At 33.6% G+C, this 17,141-nt stretch overlaps 1 protein-coding gene across 9 annotated transcripts in view; it reads left to right on the forward strand.

The window, feature by feature from the left end:
- The window catches only part of NKTR (natural killer cell triggering receptor), a 42,572-nt gene that overhangs the window by 8,363 nt on the left and 17,068 nt on the right, over positions 1 to 17,141 (forward strand). For 4 of the 9 annotated variants that reach the window (XM_012099436.4, XM_012099438.4, XM_012099437.4 and 1 more), the window contains exons 3-10: positions 1,567 to 1,641; positions 2,172 to 2,279; positions 2,774 to 2,818; positions 4,589 to 4,676; positions 13,631 to 13,660; positions 14,113 to 14,258; positions 15,200 to 15,422; positions 15,844 to 15,999. In XM_012099436.4, the coding sequence (XP_011954826.3) occupies positions 1,567 to 1,641; positions 2,172 to 2,279; positions 2,774 to 2,818; positions 4,589 to 4,676; positions 13,631 to 13,660; positions 14,113 to 14,258; positions 15,200 to 15,422; positions 15,844 to 15,999 (871 nt within the window). Of the gene's footprint in view, positions 1 to 1,566; positions 1,642 to 2,171; positions 2,280 to 2,773; positions 2,819 to 3,124; positions 3,685 to 4,588; positions 8,892 to 10,715; positions 10,744 to 13,630; positions 13,661 to 14,112; positions 14,259 to 15,199; positions 15,423 to 15,843; positions 16,000 to 16,053; positions 16,487 to 17,141 lie in introns of those variants that run through there. The other 5 variants (XM_027958060.3, XM_060402111.1, XM_060402112.1 and 2 more) reach the window with 5 other exon arrangements.

Raw genomic sequence — 17,141 nt, forward strand, 5'->3', positions numbered from 1 at the left:
TAGTACTTAGTATTACTGATATTACATGCATTTCCTAAAATTCTGAAATGTTTTTAGATACATTGCTATCTTCCTTTTTACTTTCTTAACTTTTTCATTTCTTTAGACATCAAGATCAGCTAGAAGGTTTTGAAATTGCATTAAATTTGACTCCAGCACTCGATTTGGCAGTGCTGACATGGGAGAGTCTTCTTATATGATTCCATTCTTCCACTTTTTATCCTTTAAGGTTGTTTCTTACACAGTAACCTTGTTTTGTCCGCAGAGTAACTGACTGACATGGCCAGGAATAAAGTAAAATCTTAGCGACACAGTAAATCAAGGCATTTTGTGTCTACTGGATTATGCTTGATCCAGTTAATTTTGATTTATTCTACAAGTCTTGACTATGTACAAATGTTCATAATGGAAAAGCTGTTATAGAATAAAGGGAAAAGGAACTCAGGAAAATGGTTGTAGTTCAAAATTCCCTTTCTTATTTTATTGACAGGAGGGCAAAGTTGAAACAGGTTTTAAAATAATATGATTTGCCCCTTGTACTCTCATGCACAAGGTGAGTTTTCCAGACATTACAGAATATGTAGTGATGTCACCGCTCTGACAGCTGATGGAACAGGTATCTGAGTATTCTTGTTTTGAAAGTTTCTGAGTTTTAATTTATAATACAGTAAATATGAAAAATATAACCCACCTTTTAAAAGCTTTAATCATTTTAAGAGTTTAAAAGAGTCCTGAGATGAACAGATTTGTGAAACACTTCTCACTTGGCATGAGAGGCATGCTGAGTTCCGTCTGACTCTTTGCAACCCCATGGACTGTAGCCTGTCAGTCTCTTCTGTCCATGGGATTCTCCAGGCAAGAATATTGGAGTGGGTTGCAATTTCTTCCTCCAGGGGATCTTCCCTGACCCAGAGATGGAACCTGAATTTCCTGCATTAGTAGACAGATTGTTTATTGCATAATTAAGTCGAATTTACAGACTTGCTCCTGTTGTTTCTTGTTTGCTTGTTGATTAGGTTTTAGGAACCATAACCTATTCTCTTTCTGCCCTCTCAGGGAATTTAATGTGAGTTTTAGTTGTGAGTGACAATTCAAGGGTTGGCTGTGAACAGTTCTTGCATAAAGGTAAAAAGCTGAATGTAGAGGACAGAACTTTCTTCTACTAGTACTAGCCCAGGGTGACTATCTTATGATATGCTCTCATCACTGGAGGGATTTAGGCATAAATCAGACAGCTGTTATCGAGAATATCTTTAAAGATTAATAGTTCAGGTAGGAGATATACTAAGAGAGATCTAATAAAATAAGGTCTTGTTAAAAGACACTTAAAATCCCACAGTTCTGGACTGAAATCACTTTGGTTACATGTGAATTCTAATGCTAATAAATATAGTATGGTTCTTATTAATTGGTATTGCCTAGTTAAATTCTTTTCCTGTTGAATTTCTTAAAAAAATTAAAATGAATGATAAAATGGGCCTCTCAATTTGTTTATTTATTTCTGCCATATGAATATGATACATTTAATCAACTTGCTTACCTGTTTTTTCATGTGTTTTATTTCAGTTGGTCGAATTATGTTTCAGCTCTTTTCAGATATATGTCCAAAAACATGCAAAAACTTCCTTTGCCTGTGCTCAGGTAAATGAACTATTAGATTATTTCCAATGAGAAGTCCTGGCTTAAAATTTTACCTTGCTTAACAGAATAGCTATTTTCCTTAAAAAGTAATGGATTGTGAAATGAAAAATAAAAAATATTATTTTCACTGATAAGAAGTCAGGGAAGCATTTCTTAAAGGGAAGAGAGGAGAAAGAAATGGTCTCAAAAATTAAAAAGGAAGTACCACCATATGTAATGGAATCTTTATACATTGTAGTTTAAAAAATAATAGCATATGTATTCAAAACTGATTTATTTTGATAGAATTGAACAAATTTAGCCTTCCAGATCTCACGATAAATTTATGATTAGAGGATAGAGAAGCAGAACATAATGACGTTGTTACATGTAATTGGATTTATATTTTTAAACAGTAGATAAAATGGGGAGGAAGGACATTTATAATGTTGCTTATCACAAGGGAGGAATTTGACAAGAGCTAATTGAATGGTCATTCCCATGGAAGAATATGTTTGTAGCTAAACTTCATTTCTTTTTTTTTTTTCCAGGAGAGAAAGGCCTTGGGAAAACAACAGGGAAGAAGTTATGTTATAAAGGTTCTACATTCCATCGTGTGGTTAAAAACTTTATGATTCAGGGTGGGGACTTCAGTGAAGGTAGAGCTAAAAGTTATGCTCTTAATAACTGTATTAATTCCTAAAGCACCTCATTATTGTAAATATTATGTCACAATGTGATGTAAATATTAGATGGTCAGTGATTAGTTGTAGTTGAATGAATGTTGTAAGCCAAGAATGTATAAAAAGCAAAATATTAAAGTTTTTTGTTTTGTTTTTATGCAGTTTTAATAGTTATTTGGTGAATACCCTCTAGTGAATGCCAAAGTATTGTTGAATTGGTTTTACTGTTTTAGAGTTTTGTCAGTGTTTGAAATAAATGGGTTGTGGGGATAATTTCTTAAATAGTTTTTATTATAATGGAATTGGATTTATAGTTTAAAAATGAGGTTGATTGAGGATTATTAGAATTTTTATCATCTGCAGGAATTACAAGGTGTTAACTCCAGCAAATTAAAACCATAAAGAGTAATTTATGTATATTAGTATTTTTTTAGTTTTCATTATTGTTTAACATAGCTCATTATTTTCAGGTAATGGAAAAGGTGGAGAATCAATTTATGGTGGTTATTTTAAAGGTAAGGCTTAATATTTTATGGTCTTTTGTTTCATTTCTGATATAAAGCAAGTTTGATCATGTACTTTTAATGAGAAGAGGTTTACTTATAGTTCACTTTTTGCATGAAACTAATGCTGCATGAAAATACTTTATTTGCATGAACTTGGGGATAAATTATATTGTAATATATAACTTTTAATTGACAAGATTAATTAAGGCTAACTTTATGGTTAAACATGACTTTCAGCATGGAGGTTAGGCAACTATATACATGAAAACTCCTATCTTCCTGCCTAAAACTGTCAACATATTCTTTTGTTTATAGAGAATGTGGTCTTTTGCAAAATGAAAAGGTAAGAGAACGAAGCTCAGTAACACAAACTCCAACTCTTTTCCCTTGCACCCTTCCTAATAAATTTATGGAGAGTCTGGGTCAGGTTGTGACTGGATTTCTTATATTGCTTGAAGACTTGGAAAACTCTGTATACTATTTCATACATGCATCTGTATCTTTTTTTCTTTTTCCAATGGGTTATTATTTCCACATCAGGGTAAAGAGTCTAGTTGTTTTTTTTTTCTTTTCCCCTCTAAGCCAAACAGTGTCTTTGAATAAAAGTTGGTATTTCTTCCTTTCTCAAAGGTTTGTATGTTTTCTTTTGTATAATACAACTATATGATTGTGTTTTATTCCTACAATAGTATTTCCATAAATCTAACTATTACACTTGCCCCAAAAAGCCTTAGAAAAGTCAGTTGCAGAAATTTATAATGGGATCCAGTATTACTAGGTTTTAATGCCATGATAGCTTCAGTGTTATAATAGTCTTTTATATTTCTTTTGGGGAAAAATGGATTACTACTCTTTTTCAGAAGCCTGTTCCCAAGGTAATCTTTTTTTTGTTTTTGTTTTTTAAGTTTTCTGTGTTTCTGTTTGTTTAAAAGAAAGATTTGTTTGTATCAATGTTAAAAGGAAATAAATTAGTTTTCAGGATATTTCTGCTGGAATTAAATCCATCTCTAAGTGATCTTTATGACAGAGGTTTTCCTTTGAACTAGTATCGAACAGCTCTTCAGCTGATTCCATTAGCATGTAGCAATTTGAAATTAATACTGTAGGCCACTTTAACATGGTTGTTGCCTGTGGCAGATACTTGTATGTATATCTTAATTGAATCTTTAAAATTTTTGTATTTGCAGGGCTTTCCTCCTTAGTTTTTGATCCTATTGATTAGAATCTACATACTTGATTTAATTAGGCATGTCTCTAAACTTACTGTAATATTTTGGTTAGGGTTGGTTTCATCATCTAGCAACAATTTGACTGAGTAATAAATTTACCATAAGAAACTAAGCACATAAGAGGATTATTAAAGCTCCCATCAATGGTGCATTATGCAGGATGATTGGAAATTTGGAAGAAACGAGCTCTACTATAAAGATTTTTTTTAATTTTCTTGGTAATTTTCCCTGAAAGTTAATAGTTTAAGTATCATTTAGCCAATGTCTGTTGCTACTAAACGTGACTGTTCTAAGGCTGTTTGTATAAAGTATTAAATATATGTTCTTTTTCTCAAGGCTAAGTAGTAAATAAGTAGTATCTGGGGTTGTTTGTGTCTTTTTTATGCTTTCGTTATTTGATTAGTTAAAAGAATTTTTTTCTAAATAGTCAAGTATCTGTACTGACCAGAAGAGGAATTTCATCCTTTGCTTTCTATTTACTACTTTGAACATTACACGTTAAAAGTGGCTTATAATTGGAGACTGACAAATTTGTGTTTTCTTCAAACAGATGAAAACTTTATTCTCAAACATGACAGAGCGTTCCTTTTGTCAATGGCAAATCGAGGGAAACATACCAATGGTTCCCAGTTTTTCATGTGAGTAGGCATAATTCAGAGATGAGCTTTTCCTAAACAGAGAAGCGCTGTTCATGAGAAAGATGGTATCCTTGATCCAAATTTACTGCTAGGTTCTGTCAGCTTGAGTTTTATTATGTTATAGTAACTGGTAAGCTCTTAACAGCCATCTCAGTGTTAAGAATATATCCTGGATTTGAAGGATGGTGCTTAAAAGGCATAACTTGAAGATGTAAATTATTCTGTTGTCATCTTAAGAAATTGGCTTTGACTCTTAACAAATTTGGGGCCTCAGTTTATCAAATCTGAATTGGAATATAAACTCTTGATGAGCATTTAAAAAATTGTTCATGACTGGAACTGAATGTATCCTTGGCATGGAAAGCAGTTGGTTTGAGTAAACCATAGTATGGTTGCTTTTCCCTCTTACTGTTGTTCTTTGAGCCAGTTTGAGAGAGGTGCCATTATTTTCTGACACTGTATAGAATTAAATGATTTGGTGTTAAGCCAACATTTGTAGCAATCTTAAACTTTGTGAGATCTCTATGCATAGTTGAACTAACCCAATATTGCTTTCATTTTCACCAAAAATTTGTGCTGTTATTGCTTAGAAAACTTTAGAATGATAAATTTGTTTTTTAAAAAACAAACACCTTTACATGTACATGTATACACAACCAAAACCTTAGTTATTTCTCATCTGAAAGACTTTTGGCATACTCTCTGATGTGTTCTTATGTAAAGTTATTCCAAAACCTATTTTTATTATAACTCCATGATATAAAATATGAAAGGTAATTGCCTAGTATGGAGTTTAATGCTTTTGATTGAAGTAAATCTCTGCAGTTATGCTATGTGTATTGGAGAAATATTTTTTCCATACCAGAAAAAAATTTTGTCATCTTTCTGAATGGATGGGTATGAATGGCGCTTCCCTGTATTTAAAGGAGTAAAGTATTCATATAAAATAAATCTCACACTTTATATTTGTGTGAAAAATAAATTCCAACATGATCTGATAAAGTTCAGATAAGGGGCATTCTGTTCCCAAGAATGTCCTAAAAATGGAAAGCTGACAGAAGATAATAATGCTTGGAGTTGTACAGGAAAAAAAGAAGACCTAAAACAGTTATTCCTCTATCTTCTTTGATCCCATAGAGTATTAGTTGCTATACTTCTTTACTAAAATATTTTTCTATTCTTAATCTCCTTGAGAGCCAAAAAAAAGTAGTGGGAAATGTTTTGAAAAACTTGATGTAGGAGCTGTTTACTCTTTGATTAAGGTTTCCCATTTCCATTTTTAAGCTTATCTGAACTGTGAACATGATAAACTAACGATTCATTGGTCAAAAGCTACCATCTGAGGGCTCTAAAGTTTCTTTTAGATTTCTTTTTATATCAGTACTTTTAAAATTTGATTTATTGGGTAGCAGCAGCTTCTTCCCATTGTTACATACTTATTAGCTTATTTATAAAATGTTAAGAGATAAAACCCATGCATGTATATGCATTGATTAAAATTCAGTATATGAGAGTCTGACTTCAAAAAATTTAGAGTATCTTGTTTTTTTGTTACTTAGTATTCGCTTAAGTCTTTTCTAGAAATGTTTAGCATCAAACACAATTAAAGCCATGTCTATTTTCTACATGACTTAATTTTACATCGGACTATCTTTTAAGGAATGCCAAATGAAAATTTTAACATTTATAAATTAGGATTAAGTTTTAACCTTGTTTTTATAATAATGGATGACACTAAGATCACTGTAAACTTGTGATTGAAAGAAACTTTTCTACTTTTAGTTTGAAATTTACTTTTGGAAATGAGTTTTCAGTTAAAAACAATCTTGGAAGTAATTAAACATTTTTGCAGTCACAAAATAAAATCCTCTTTTTTTTTTTAAGAAGCTTTTATGCACGTGCTTTTTTTATGTGGGCTGAAAGTACCAATTCCTCAGGAGTTTCAGAATAAAATAAAACTAACATTCACTTTTCTAAATAAAATGTTTCCTTGCTTTTATACAAAGAATAAGTAAAATGGAGATGGTGGCCCATGAAAGAAGTATCTTTGAAAATCTGTGTCTTGCAAGCCCAAATCTATTTGGAATTGGAAGTAGTTAGAAAAAGCATAATGTACAATCCTCAAGTTTTATAGATGATCACAGACAGTTGCTCTAAAAGTTGAGGTTCCGAGGGTTGATGGTCACTGAGCTGTCAGATAGCTTCCCAGGGGTGACTTCTACATTTTATCCTCCTCCCACACTTCTTTGGCACCTTGAGCAGCAGTTCTGCAGTCTGAAAAAGAAAGGGTAGTGTGAGAATGGATCATAAAATGCCAAGAGCTACCTTTATACTTCCGCTTAATAAGGACTTTTAATAAATCCTTGCAAAATTGTATTTGTAGATCTTGTTATAAATCTGTTGCCTTGTATTTCCAAGGAGTAAATTTGGTGCAGTTAGTATGGGTACTTGAGCAAAATGTTCCTCAAGAATTCTTGTGCTTTTTGTAAAAATTATTACATTACTTGAAACACTTAAGACCTCTCTTTCCTAAGGCATATACATCATTTTATTAAAATTTTTTGTATATATTGCTTTCTTTGGGTGGAAAAATTATGTGTGTGATAAAAATCAGATTGTCTTTTGTATAAAGCTATTTATAGTTTTTGCAGTAATTGCTTATATCTACTACTATATTAGTCATAGTGATTTTGCTTTTAGGGACCTAAATAGAAGAAAACTAATTGTTTTTGGAGTAGTACTGCTCGAGAAATACGAAAGAAGTAATACATGTCACTATCCCCATGAATCACTGAGGAAGTAATAGTTTGTTCATACTGAGGTATTTTTGAAGGAATTCAAAGACCTGGGACCATGTTAATGGGGTTCATTTTATTATTATTTATTTTTTAGGCCAAAGACTAGGAAGAGGCTGCAATAAAAGTTATAGGATTATAAAGTCTAGGACTAGAAAAGAATTTAGAGATCCTCCAGTCCAGTCTTTCTGTTCTATAGATAATGCTAAATAAGGAAGAAAAGACATATACAGTCTAGGTTATAGGGATTTTTCTCATAATCTTGAAGAAATTGATAGCTAAAAAGAGCATGCTGAACACTGTATGCTACATAGGTTTATTGACCAGTCTGCTCTGAATTTATTTATTTAGACTTGTGAGATATTAGTTCCAGGGATTGAACCTCAATAGTAAAAGTACAAAGTCCTAACTTCTGGACCATCAGGGAATTCCCCTGAATTTATTTTAAGTTTAGTCAGTTTTAGATGCATCAAGTGTTGCTCGAAAAATGATATGACACACAAGAAAGCATTTTTCTTGTCCTTTAGCTGTCAGTAATAACTATTAAGTCTGGTTCTGATTTTCATTGTCTTTCATTCATCAGAAAGATGAAAAAGATACTGCATAACATAGATGAAAGAGATTAGTTCGGTAATTTATAACTTTTATTAAGTAACTATATTCTCCTGGGTTAGAGCACTAACCTATCAGGAAACCTTGTATCTAGTCTTACCATATGCCTTGAGTTAGTTTTGTTTTCCTTTTCTGTTTGTAAAGTATGTAGCTCAGTTTCAAATATAAATAACATTTTGGTGTGAAAATGCAGACGTTAAAGGAAGAAAGTGTTTTTATAGGTTGACCCTAAATTTTTGAGTATATGAAATGATTTATATGCAAATATTATCTTGCCTAAAAGACATAGTTGTAATTGCTTAATTTTCATCAGTCTGAAAGGTGGCTCAAAGCAGCTTTGGTTCATCTTGCCAAAGTCAGCTGGTTTCTTCATTGGCTGCTGTTAGAGCATGTTGACAGAAGGCAATGGCAACTCACTCTAGTACTCTTGCCTGGAAAATCCCATGGACAGAGGAGCCTGGTAGGCTGCAGGGCTGCAAAGAGTCGGACACGACTGAGCGACTTCACTTTCACTTTTCATTTTCATGCATTGGAGAAGGAAATGGCAACCCATCCCAGTGTTCTTGCCTGGAGAACCCCAGGGACGGCAGAGCCTGGTGGGCTGCCGTCTATAGGGTCTCACAGAGTTGGACACAACTGGCGCAACTTAGCAGCACCAGCAGAGCATATTGGAGTAATGATCATGCTCATCCCCCTTGGCTTAGTCTGTGAAGGCCTCATGTCACAGTAGGGAGTGGGAATACCCACAGAACCTTTGAGAACAGGCTTTGTCATTTGCCACTGTTAGTGGTCATGATAATTATAAAAATTTAAGAAAATAGGATAGTCAAAAAGTCGGACTTTGAACTTTAAACAAAAGTTCATCTTGTTTGTTACATCTTGTTATAAATAGGACTGTGGGAGGAAAACATAAGTTTTAGGATATCTTCTGTGTCATTTAGAATAGCTACTCACCTGAATGAGAGAAGTGCCAATTGTTTCAGAGTAGCAGAGCAAGAGGAGTTGAGGGGTGGTTTGGTTTCAGGGCTTTACAAAGCTATATTGATATTTGGGGGTAGAAATGCTTTTTCTTTCCACATACTCATGAGTTTGAGAAGAAATGCTACTAAGTATTAATAACTTGAGAAGTTCTGCCTTTTTTTCCTTACTTTTTTAGGAACAGTACCTTCATGTTAATTTAAAGATTTTTCATGAACAGATTTCATGACACTTAACCATAATCCATATTCTCTGGATATCAAGTGTCATCCCTGACATCCAGTCTGAATATTACTTAGTGTTTGTGTGACATCTGTGTTAGCAGCGTGGACGGAGTTCTATATCTTGTGGTGTTTGGTGTGTATTATGTTAATTTTAGTGCTGAATTTTTTAAAGCTGTTCTATTTTAGTGACTTTTGGAATGACAGGTAGAGCACTGTAATGTGGCTTGGTTAGTCTCCATTGCCCTTACATGAGGTTTGTCACTCTGTACAATCTGGTGCCTCTTACAGTCATGACCGTTTCAGGAGTTGAACGGGAAAATTGCATGTTAAAGGTTATAACAAATAGATTGTCTTTATTTCCTTCTCTCATACTGCTTTACAAATAGAGTCACTTTTTTTCATAACATTCATTGGAAACACCACATTATTTGAAACATATTCTTTTTTGACAGTCATTCATGTATAAATGCCTTTTAACATTTTTAAATATTTCAAGATTTAGTATGTCCAAAACCCCTGTAAAGAATTTTGTTCACTGTATATAATATGGGTTTTGGTCTGAATAGTAATAGATATGTTTAAATTTTAATTGAGTTAAAATTGATCAGAAAGTGTATATTCATTGAACAAAAAATTTTTATAATGGGGAAAATCAGACATTTGAGAGGAAAAGAAAGTACCAAGATTTGATAGCATGCATTTTCTTATACTTGCATTTCTCTTGCCTTTTTATCCTTTGAGAAGATTCTTAAAATTCTAGGTATGCTGCCTTATTATTATTATTTTCAGTGACTTAACTAAAAGTGTGTATAATGGCAGTGAACAGAAACTACAATCTAAACATTTGCTCATTCACTCATAACATATAGTAGTCTGATGTGACGTGTAACCGAAAAAACGTTTCAAATGTAGAAACACGAAAGGTTCCTTAATTATTTGAAGTGAATTAGTAAAAAGTATTCTCTGGAATTCTGTTTTGAAGTCTCTTAACTCAGTTCTTTCCATTGAGATTTTTGTTTTTGTACCTCTAGTAACTGCTTCTGGGCATTCAGATTTTTATATTTACCTATGTACTCTAGATACATTATTATCTTTTTGAGAAAAATGTTAGTTGACTTAGCCAGTATCTGGGATTTGTAAAACAAAATATAATATTTTGTTTCTAACTATTATTCACACTGTGATGTTACAAATATTAGGGACCTGAGCAGATTCCCACTTCAGTGCTTCTCTTAAACATAGTTCGTCTCTACATACATATCCTATGTGAAAGAAAATTTAGAGCCCTCCTTTTTAAACGGCTTTCTTGCTTTGCATAAAACTTGAAAGTATTTAATTTCAAAGTTATATTGATATTAAAACATAGATTCAGTCTTGTCTTAAAAGTGTATTACAATTTATTTCTTGCCATTTTTGTGTAAAATTTACAGAAAGAGTGTTACACCGTGCGCTCCAAAGGTAATGTCTCATTACTCTAAGGCTCTCTCTTTTTCTTTCTTTACCTTTATTTATCTCTTTAATCCTATTGTTATATGCATTAAGAAAAAAACTTTCTGCTTGATCTGTGGCAGCAGTACATGTAAAATTAAGTGTGTTTTATTGTTCATAGTAAATCCTGGGAAGTATAATTTTAATTTCAGTGGCCTGTTACCACCAAGTTCCCACACATCTTGAGGAGTGGGGTATATCGTATATAATGGTTTATATCTCATTTCAGTACAGAACTGTTACTTTCTGTATAAGGCCAAAATCTGCTTTGATAATGGTTAAAAAAAAAAAGTAGTTTCTTTTTTTGGCGTATCAGTCATACTTTTCTGTTTCTAGGATTTATGAGATTTAGATGAACCCTTGTGCATGTATTTTTAAAGCAAATTCAGAGATGAAGGGAACTGGAAAATCAGTATCTGAGTGACAGTAGAAAATGGAAATGTGAAAATATTGGAAGCTTTTCTAACTTGAAATGTTCTTGTGGTTATTTCTCCTTTAGGTGTGTTTCATAAGCATGCATAAACTTACATATTTATGATAGCCCTGGCTTTAAGGTCTTAACTTACTGGGCATATGTTATCACTACATTGGTCCTTACACCTGTATAGTTTCGAAACTTCAATTTTTAAGAGTTGATGTGGTGAGATCTCGTTGTCTATTCTAGTAGAATTGAAGGGCTTGGACTAAGCATATCATTGCATATCATTTTTTTCCCTTGCCCATCAGCCCAATTCCAGTAAGCCTGCTTTACCTTGGAATTTCTGCTCTTAGAATGTGGGCTGAGAACTCCAGAGGGCTTCTTTTTGTTAGGCTACTTCCATTATTCTTATTATATAGCCTAACCCAGTTAAATCATAAGTTTGTATTTTTGCATCCTGAATTGCAGATGCGAGTAATAGACTTGGTTATTCACAACTGTTTAGGCATATTGGGCCAGTTGAGATTTATCCTTGAAAGAATTGCTCTTGTCTTCATTTGTTTTCCTTACTAGTGCACTAAAGGATTGAGTTTGTGTTCAGTTCTCACTTGAATTAAAAACAAAACCTGAATCTGTCATAAAGGTTCTATTCTCAAATTGAGTTTCAGGTAGTATGTCGCTGCATCACTGCAGTAAGTTCAAATTTTTAATCACACCATTTGTTCCAAAGATTTGCGCTAAGGTGGTTTTAACATCACTTCTATTAACCAGAGTGCAAACTGAATTGGATTCTGTGTGTTTTAAGAAAATGTATAGACTTTTCCTCAATACCAGAATATCTGAGAGTTGTGAGAGAAAGGCCCAAGGAAGAGAAATATATCTAATTAATGCATCATTGTTTTCACTGCTACATGTTTGAGACTGATCCTTTACACTACAGAACATTTTTTACATTTAAAATGTTTACCTCTTTCCATCTTTCATACAGTGGAATCACTGTCTAGCATATGTCCTAATTTTTACTATCTTTACTGTGCTTGGTAAAGTTGTGTAATTATGGGAAGCACATTTCTGTATTAAAGTTACTGTCAGGATAGTTTTTGGATGCTCCTTTCATGATTTAAGCATCAGTGCCTCACTGTTTGCTACATTTTCTTTTTCTTCTTTCTTCTGTTTTTATTCATTTTTATGGTCACATTGGCTTAAACTACCACTTCTCAATCTTCTAGGGAAAATTTGAGACTAGTGGTTTTAAAACTCAAGATTCCCTTTAAAATTCTGCCACTTCTTGAGTTGATAATTTAAATTTTTTAAAGCTAAACTGTAGTACTGTTACAGAACTAAAAATTCTTAATGTAAATATATGTGTTATATTTCCTGATAGAATAATGTTTTTTAGTATTGAAGGCTAAAGTTATGTTTTATTCACATATTTCTTAGAATTTACATAAAATGATTATAAAAATTGACATTAGAGCTTCTAGTATAATTGACTGCTTTCACATGGTCTGATAATCCAGTGACCATTCTCTCAAATATAATTTCTCTTTCTCATAAACTAAGATGTTTGTGATAGAGTCTACTTTTGAATTTTTTTCCACTATATAATTCACATAGTCTGAAGATCTGTGAAAATGCTATGGGAAAACCAGCTTGGGTTCAAAATATCTTAATCATAATATACCCCATAGGCTTCCCAACAGTGGCTGTCTGCCAATCTGTGACTGTAAAGCAACCAGTTGGATGTTTTTTGGGCCATGGAAATGTAAAGTATCTGTAATGTTATCTACGATTACTTTGTGGTCAGAAGTGTTGGCAGATAGATTTGCTCCTTATTGCATTTTCTGAGTTGTTTTGAGTGGCAACTTAAGTGAAGCAAGAAGGGCAGGAAGTTCTAGAAATGGCTCCTGAGGCCTACCTCCAGCTACCTGCCTACAAAATGCAGACTAACCCAGTATGAAAAATAAGTAGTAGAAAAACTCACTTAAGGGGCACTTGTTAAGTGTTGATCACACTTTTCTTTCCATAAGCAAATGGCTAGATGTTTTTTATTCTTGTTTAATGATTTTGATAAGTTTTGAGTTTGTTTTTGTTATTGTCTTTGTTTCGGATTTGAGAGTAACTTTAATTTTAATGTATATTTATGCTGTGTATTTCAAACCTATTTCACATATATGTATATATATATATATATAGTCTTCATATTGGAGAGATAAAAGTTTGTAATGCATTGTCATCTTGAGGGTTTTTTTAATCAGTAAAATGACTACTATTGCTGTTTTTAAGCTTTTTAAGTTTAGATGTATATCATGTTTAACTTTTTCCCCTTTTTATCTTTACTTCTTTGTTCTCTACATGCTGTGCTTTTAAACCCTTCTGCTCTGTACACCTGAACACCTGGTTTCTGCCATCTTGTTTGTGTTGATGTTTGTTGCACAGTACCACAAAACCTGCTCCACACCTGGATGGGTAAGAGTTACATTCTTATTATTTTGGGGAGGTGTGCTGGTGGCCAGTCCAACCAATTAGACTGTGGTGAACCCTCAAGGGGGCACTCTTGACCTCTGGTTTATTCTCTCATAGCCAAGCTTTCCCTGAGGATCACAGGAGGCAGTAGTCCTGAGACCACAGGTGCTGCTCAGTATCAAGTGCAGTCTGATTGTTATACTCTCTGCTGTAGAATAGTTAAGAATCACTGTTTTAAAAGCAGAAAACTAAGGCCCAGTTTGAGCTGGTTTTTTTTTTTTTTTTTTTTTTTTACCTTTTATGAAGAAGAACTTCTAGTTTCCTTCTAGTTGCTTCATATATCAGACACTTTTATTTTCAGGTCTGTGAACATGTCATTTACAACAATTGTCTTGATTACTGCTCTTGGCTTAACTATCATCAAACCAGTTTTTCTTGAATTTGTATTGTGACAGGGTGCATGTTGTCTTTGGACTAGTTATTTCTGGTTTTGAAGTAATCGAACAAATTGAAAATCTGAAAACTGATGCTGCAAGTAGACCATATGCAGATGTACGAGTTATTGACTGCGGGGTGCTTGCCACAAAGTCAACAAAAGACGGTAAGAGTGTTTTGAGAACAGAGGGAGCTTGGATACAGGTAACACTTGTTGAAAACTGTAACTTAGAGATACCGCCTAGATTTCAGTAGTGGAAGAAACTCCTACAAGTAATATACCAATAGCCCTGATTCCTCCATCTCACACCCTGTATCTGATCCATCAGAAATCTTTCCAACTCTGACTTTTTCTTTTTACTTCCCCTGTTGTCAACTCGGTCCAAACCCAAATGTCTTCTACCTGGGTTATTCCAATAGCCTCACTACTGTTCACTTTGCCTCTGTCATCGCTTCTGTATAATCTTTTCTCAGTAATGATAGCTTCCTAACTGGTCTTGCTTCCGCTTGACCCTCTACAGTCCTCAGCAGCAACCAGAGCCAACTTCTCCAAGGGTTCCCTCTCTGTCAACCAAAACTGAAGTCTTTACAGTGGTCTGTAAGGGATTCTGGCTTTCTGCTGTTTCTCTCATCTCTCCATATTCATTGTCTTCCCAGCAGTGTTAATCTTTACTCAGACATGCCAGACACTTGGGAACTTTGTGCTAGCTGTTCCTTCTATCTGGAATACTCTTTGTTCAGATACCTGCATGACCCCTGTCCCTCACTTCTTTCAGGTCTCTGCTCAAATGTTATCTTAAATTACCTTGACTTGCCTTATTCCCTTTACTCTGTGTTTTCCTCCCTCTTTAAGCATTTATCATTTGTTATATTATGTAGTTACTTATTTTCTTATCTGACCAAACTAATATATAAACTTCATGAGGGCTTTGTTACCTAGCAATCTCACCAGCAAATTGTATTATTAACTTGAAAAAAAAAGTTTATTTAAATTTTTAGTGTGCTTTATATAAAACATGTTTTATAATACTTGGTAATCATTTTTTTTTCTCTGAAAGGTGGGCAGTGAAATCCAGTACTAATACTTTTATTACTATTTATTAAAAGTTTTTGAGAAAAAAAGGAAGAAGCCAAGTCATTCAGAAGTCTCGGATTCCTCTTCCAATTCCTCATCCTCTTCAGAATCATCCTCAGAAAGTGAAATTGAACATGAGAGAAGCAGAAGAAGGAAGCATAAGAGGAGACAGAAAGTTAAACATTCTAAAAAGAGACGAAAGGAAGCAAACAGTTCAGAAGAGCCAAGAAATAAACATATAATAAGCCCAAAAGGGTAAGTGTGAGACACCAGGGTAGTCTTCCCTAAAAAACAAACACCCTGGAATGGGAACAGTATGTGTGATTCTGTAAACTTATCTTTGTTACCTATTGTTGAAAAGGACAGTATTTTAGGAAGTTTATATTGAAATCTTGCAAATCTAAGGGTAGCACAGATGTTTTATATCAGAGATTTATGGCATTTGTAGGTAAAAATCGCTAAAACTCTTAAAGGATCGTTTGGCAATTCTTATATCAGAATTTTAGTGCAGTAACTTTCACTCGCTCATGTTTTATATGTTCTGTTTATGAAAATTATGTTGACCTTTTTAGTGGGATTTGCAACATATCAGTTTTGCTGTGAGTTATGTTATTATATTATTGAATATTAAAAATTTAGATAGACACATTTTAATTGGTGATTTGTTCTTTCTAAGTCACTCTGAGAGGAGTGATACCAATGAAAAAAGATCTGTTGATTCAAATGCTAAAAGGGAAAAGCCTGTGGTCCGCCCAGAAGAGATTCCTCCAGTGCCCGAGAACCGATTTTTACTGAGAAGAGATATGCCTCTTGTCACAGTGGAGCCTGAACCGTAAGGATGATTAACCTACATGTTTTTGTTTCTCTTTCTGATAATTCCTGTCAGCTCATTGCAGGTCCACACTCATTTATTGAGCGTGACCCATAGTAAAAGCACTTTGAAATACACCGTGGGAGATACTGGATTCATGAATGCCATAGACCCTACCTTTCAAAATTCATATTCTACTAATAGAAAAAGGGAATTTGCCAAGTTGACCTGGGAGAGTTCTTAGTGGAGATCTGGGAAGATTTCATTACTAACTTCATTTACTTAGCCTTTCATTAGAGGTGAGATTTTAGTTACCAGAACAGAGGGTTAGTTGAACTCTTTGGGTCCAGTCAGGTTTTAAAACATACCCCAATTAGTAGTGCAAAATTATTGCATGGTGACTGGCGATATAATTTAGTACCATATGTTACTGTTGTTAACTTACTCAGTGATAACTCCTCTATGTTAGAAAAGCTAAAATGTAGCTTTAGGTTTGGTCTCAAAAAATAGAAATTAATGTATTTTGTGTGTTACACTCAAGTGTAGAATTGTTAAGAGAAATGTTGTATGACTAGAAATACCATAAAGTGGTTGGTGTAATTGGCAATTGAAGAGTTATTTTGAAGTCTAAGAAGTTATAGAGATGTCCCTGTTCAGTTAAGTCTCTATAATGATTATTGTTTAGACTGTTAGATATTTCAAAATTCTAAGAATTCTGTCTTGTGAACAAATCTTAGTGGGATTCTTTTTTCTTAAAATACAAAACACCATTCATTGATCAAATCCATCTAGTTTCCAGAAAGTAGGAAACTTGAAAGGTCAATTTCAGTGTCATCTAGTAGGGGTTGGCAAACTACAGTGCTCCGTGGGCTGAATTCAGCCTGTTGTCTGGTTTTGTGGCAGCCCATGAGCTAAATGTGATTTTTCTGTTTTTAAATGTTTGTGAAAAAAAATCAGAAGAATAATAATATTTTGTGATATGTAAAAATTATATGAAATTCAAATTTCGGTGTCCATAAAATTTCATTGGAACACAGCTATATCCATTTGTTCACTATTTTCTTGGGCTGTTTTTATGCTATAGCAGCAGAATTGAGGAGTTGCAGAGTTTGTATGTGGTGCTGTCATTGGTATATATGCTGTTCAGTGCACTACACATCATA

This window comes from Ovis aries, chromosome 19 (genome assembly GCF_016772045.2).
Source record: "Ovis aries strain OAR_USU_Benz2616 breed Rambouillet chromosome 19, ARS-UI_Ramb_v3.0, whole genome shotgun sequence".
Classification (NCBI taxonomy): Eukaryota; Metazoa; Chordata; class Mammalia; order Artiodactyla; family Bovidae; genus Ovis; species Ovis aries.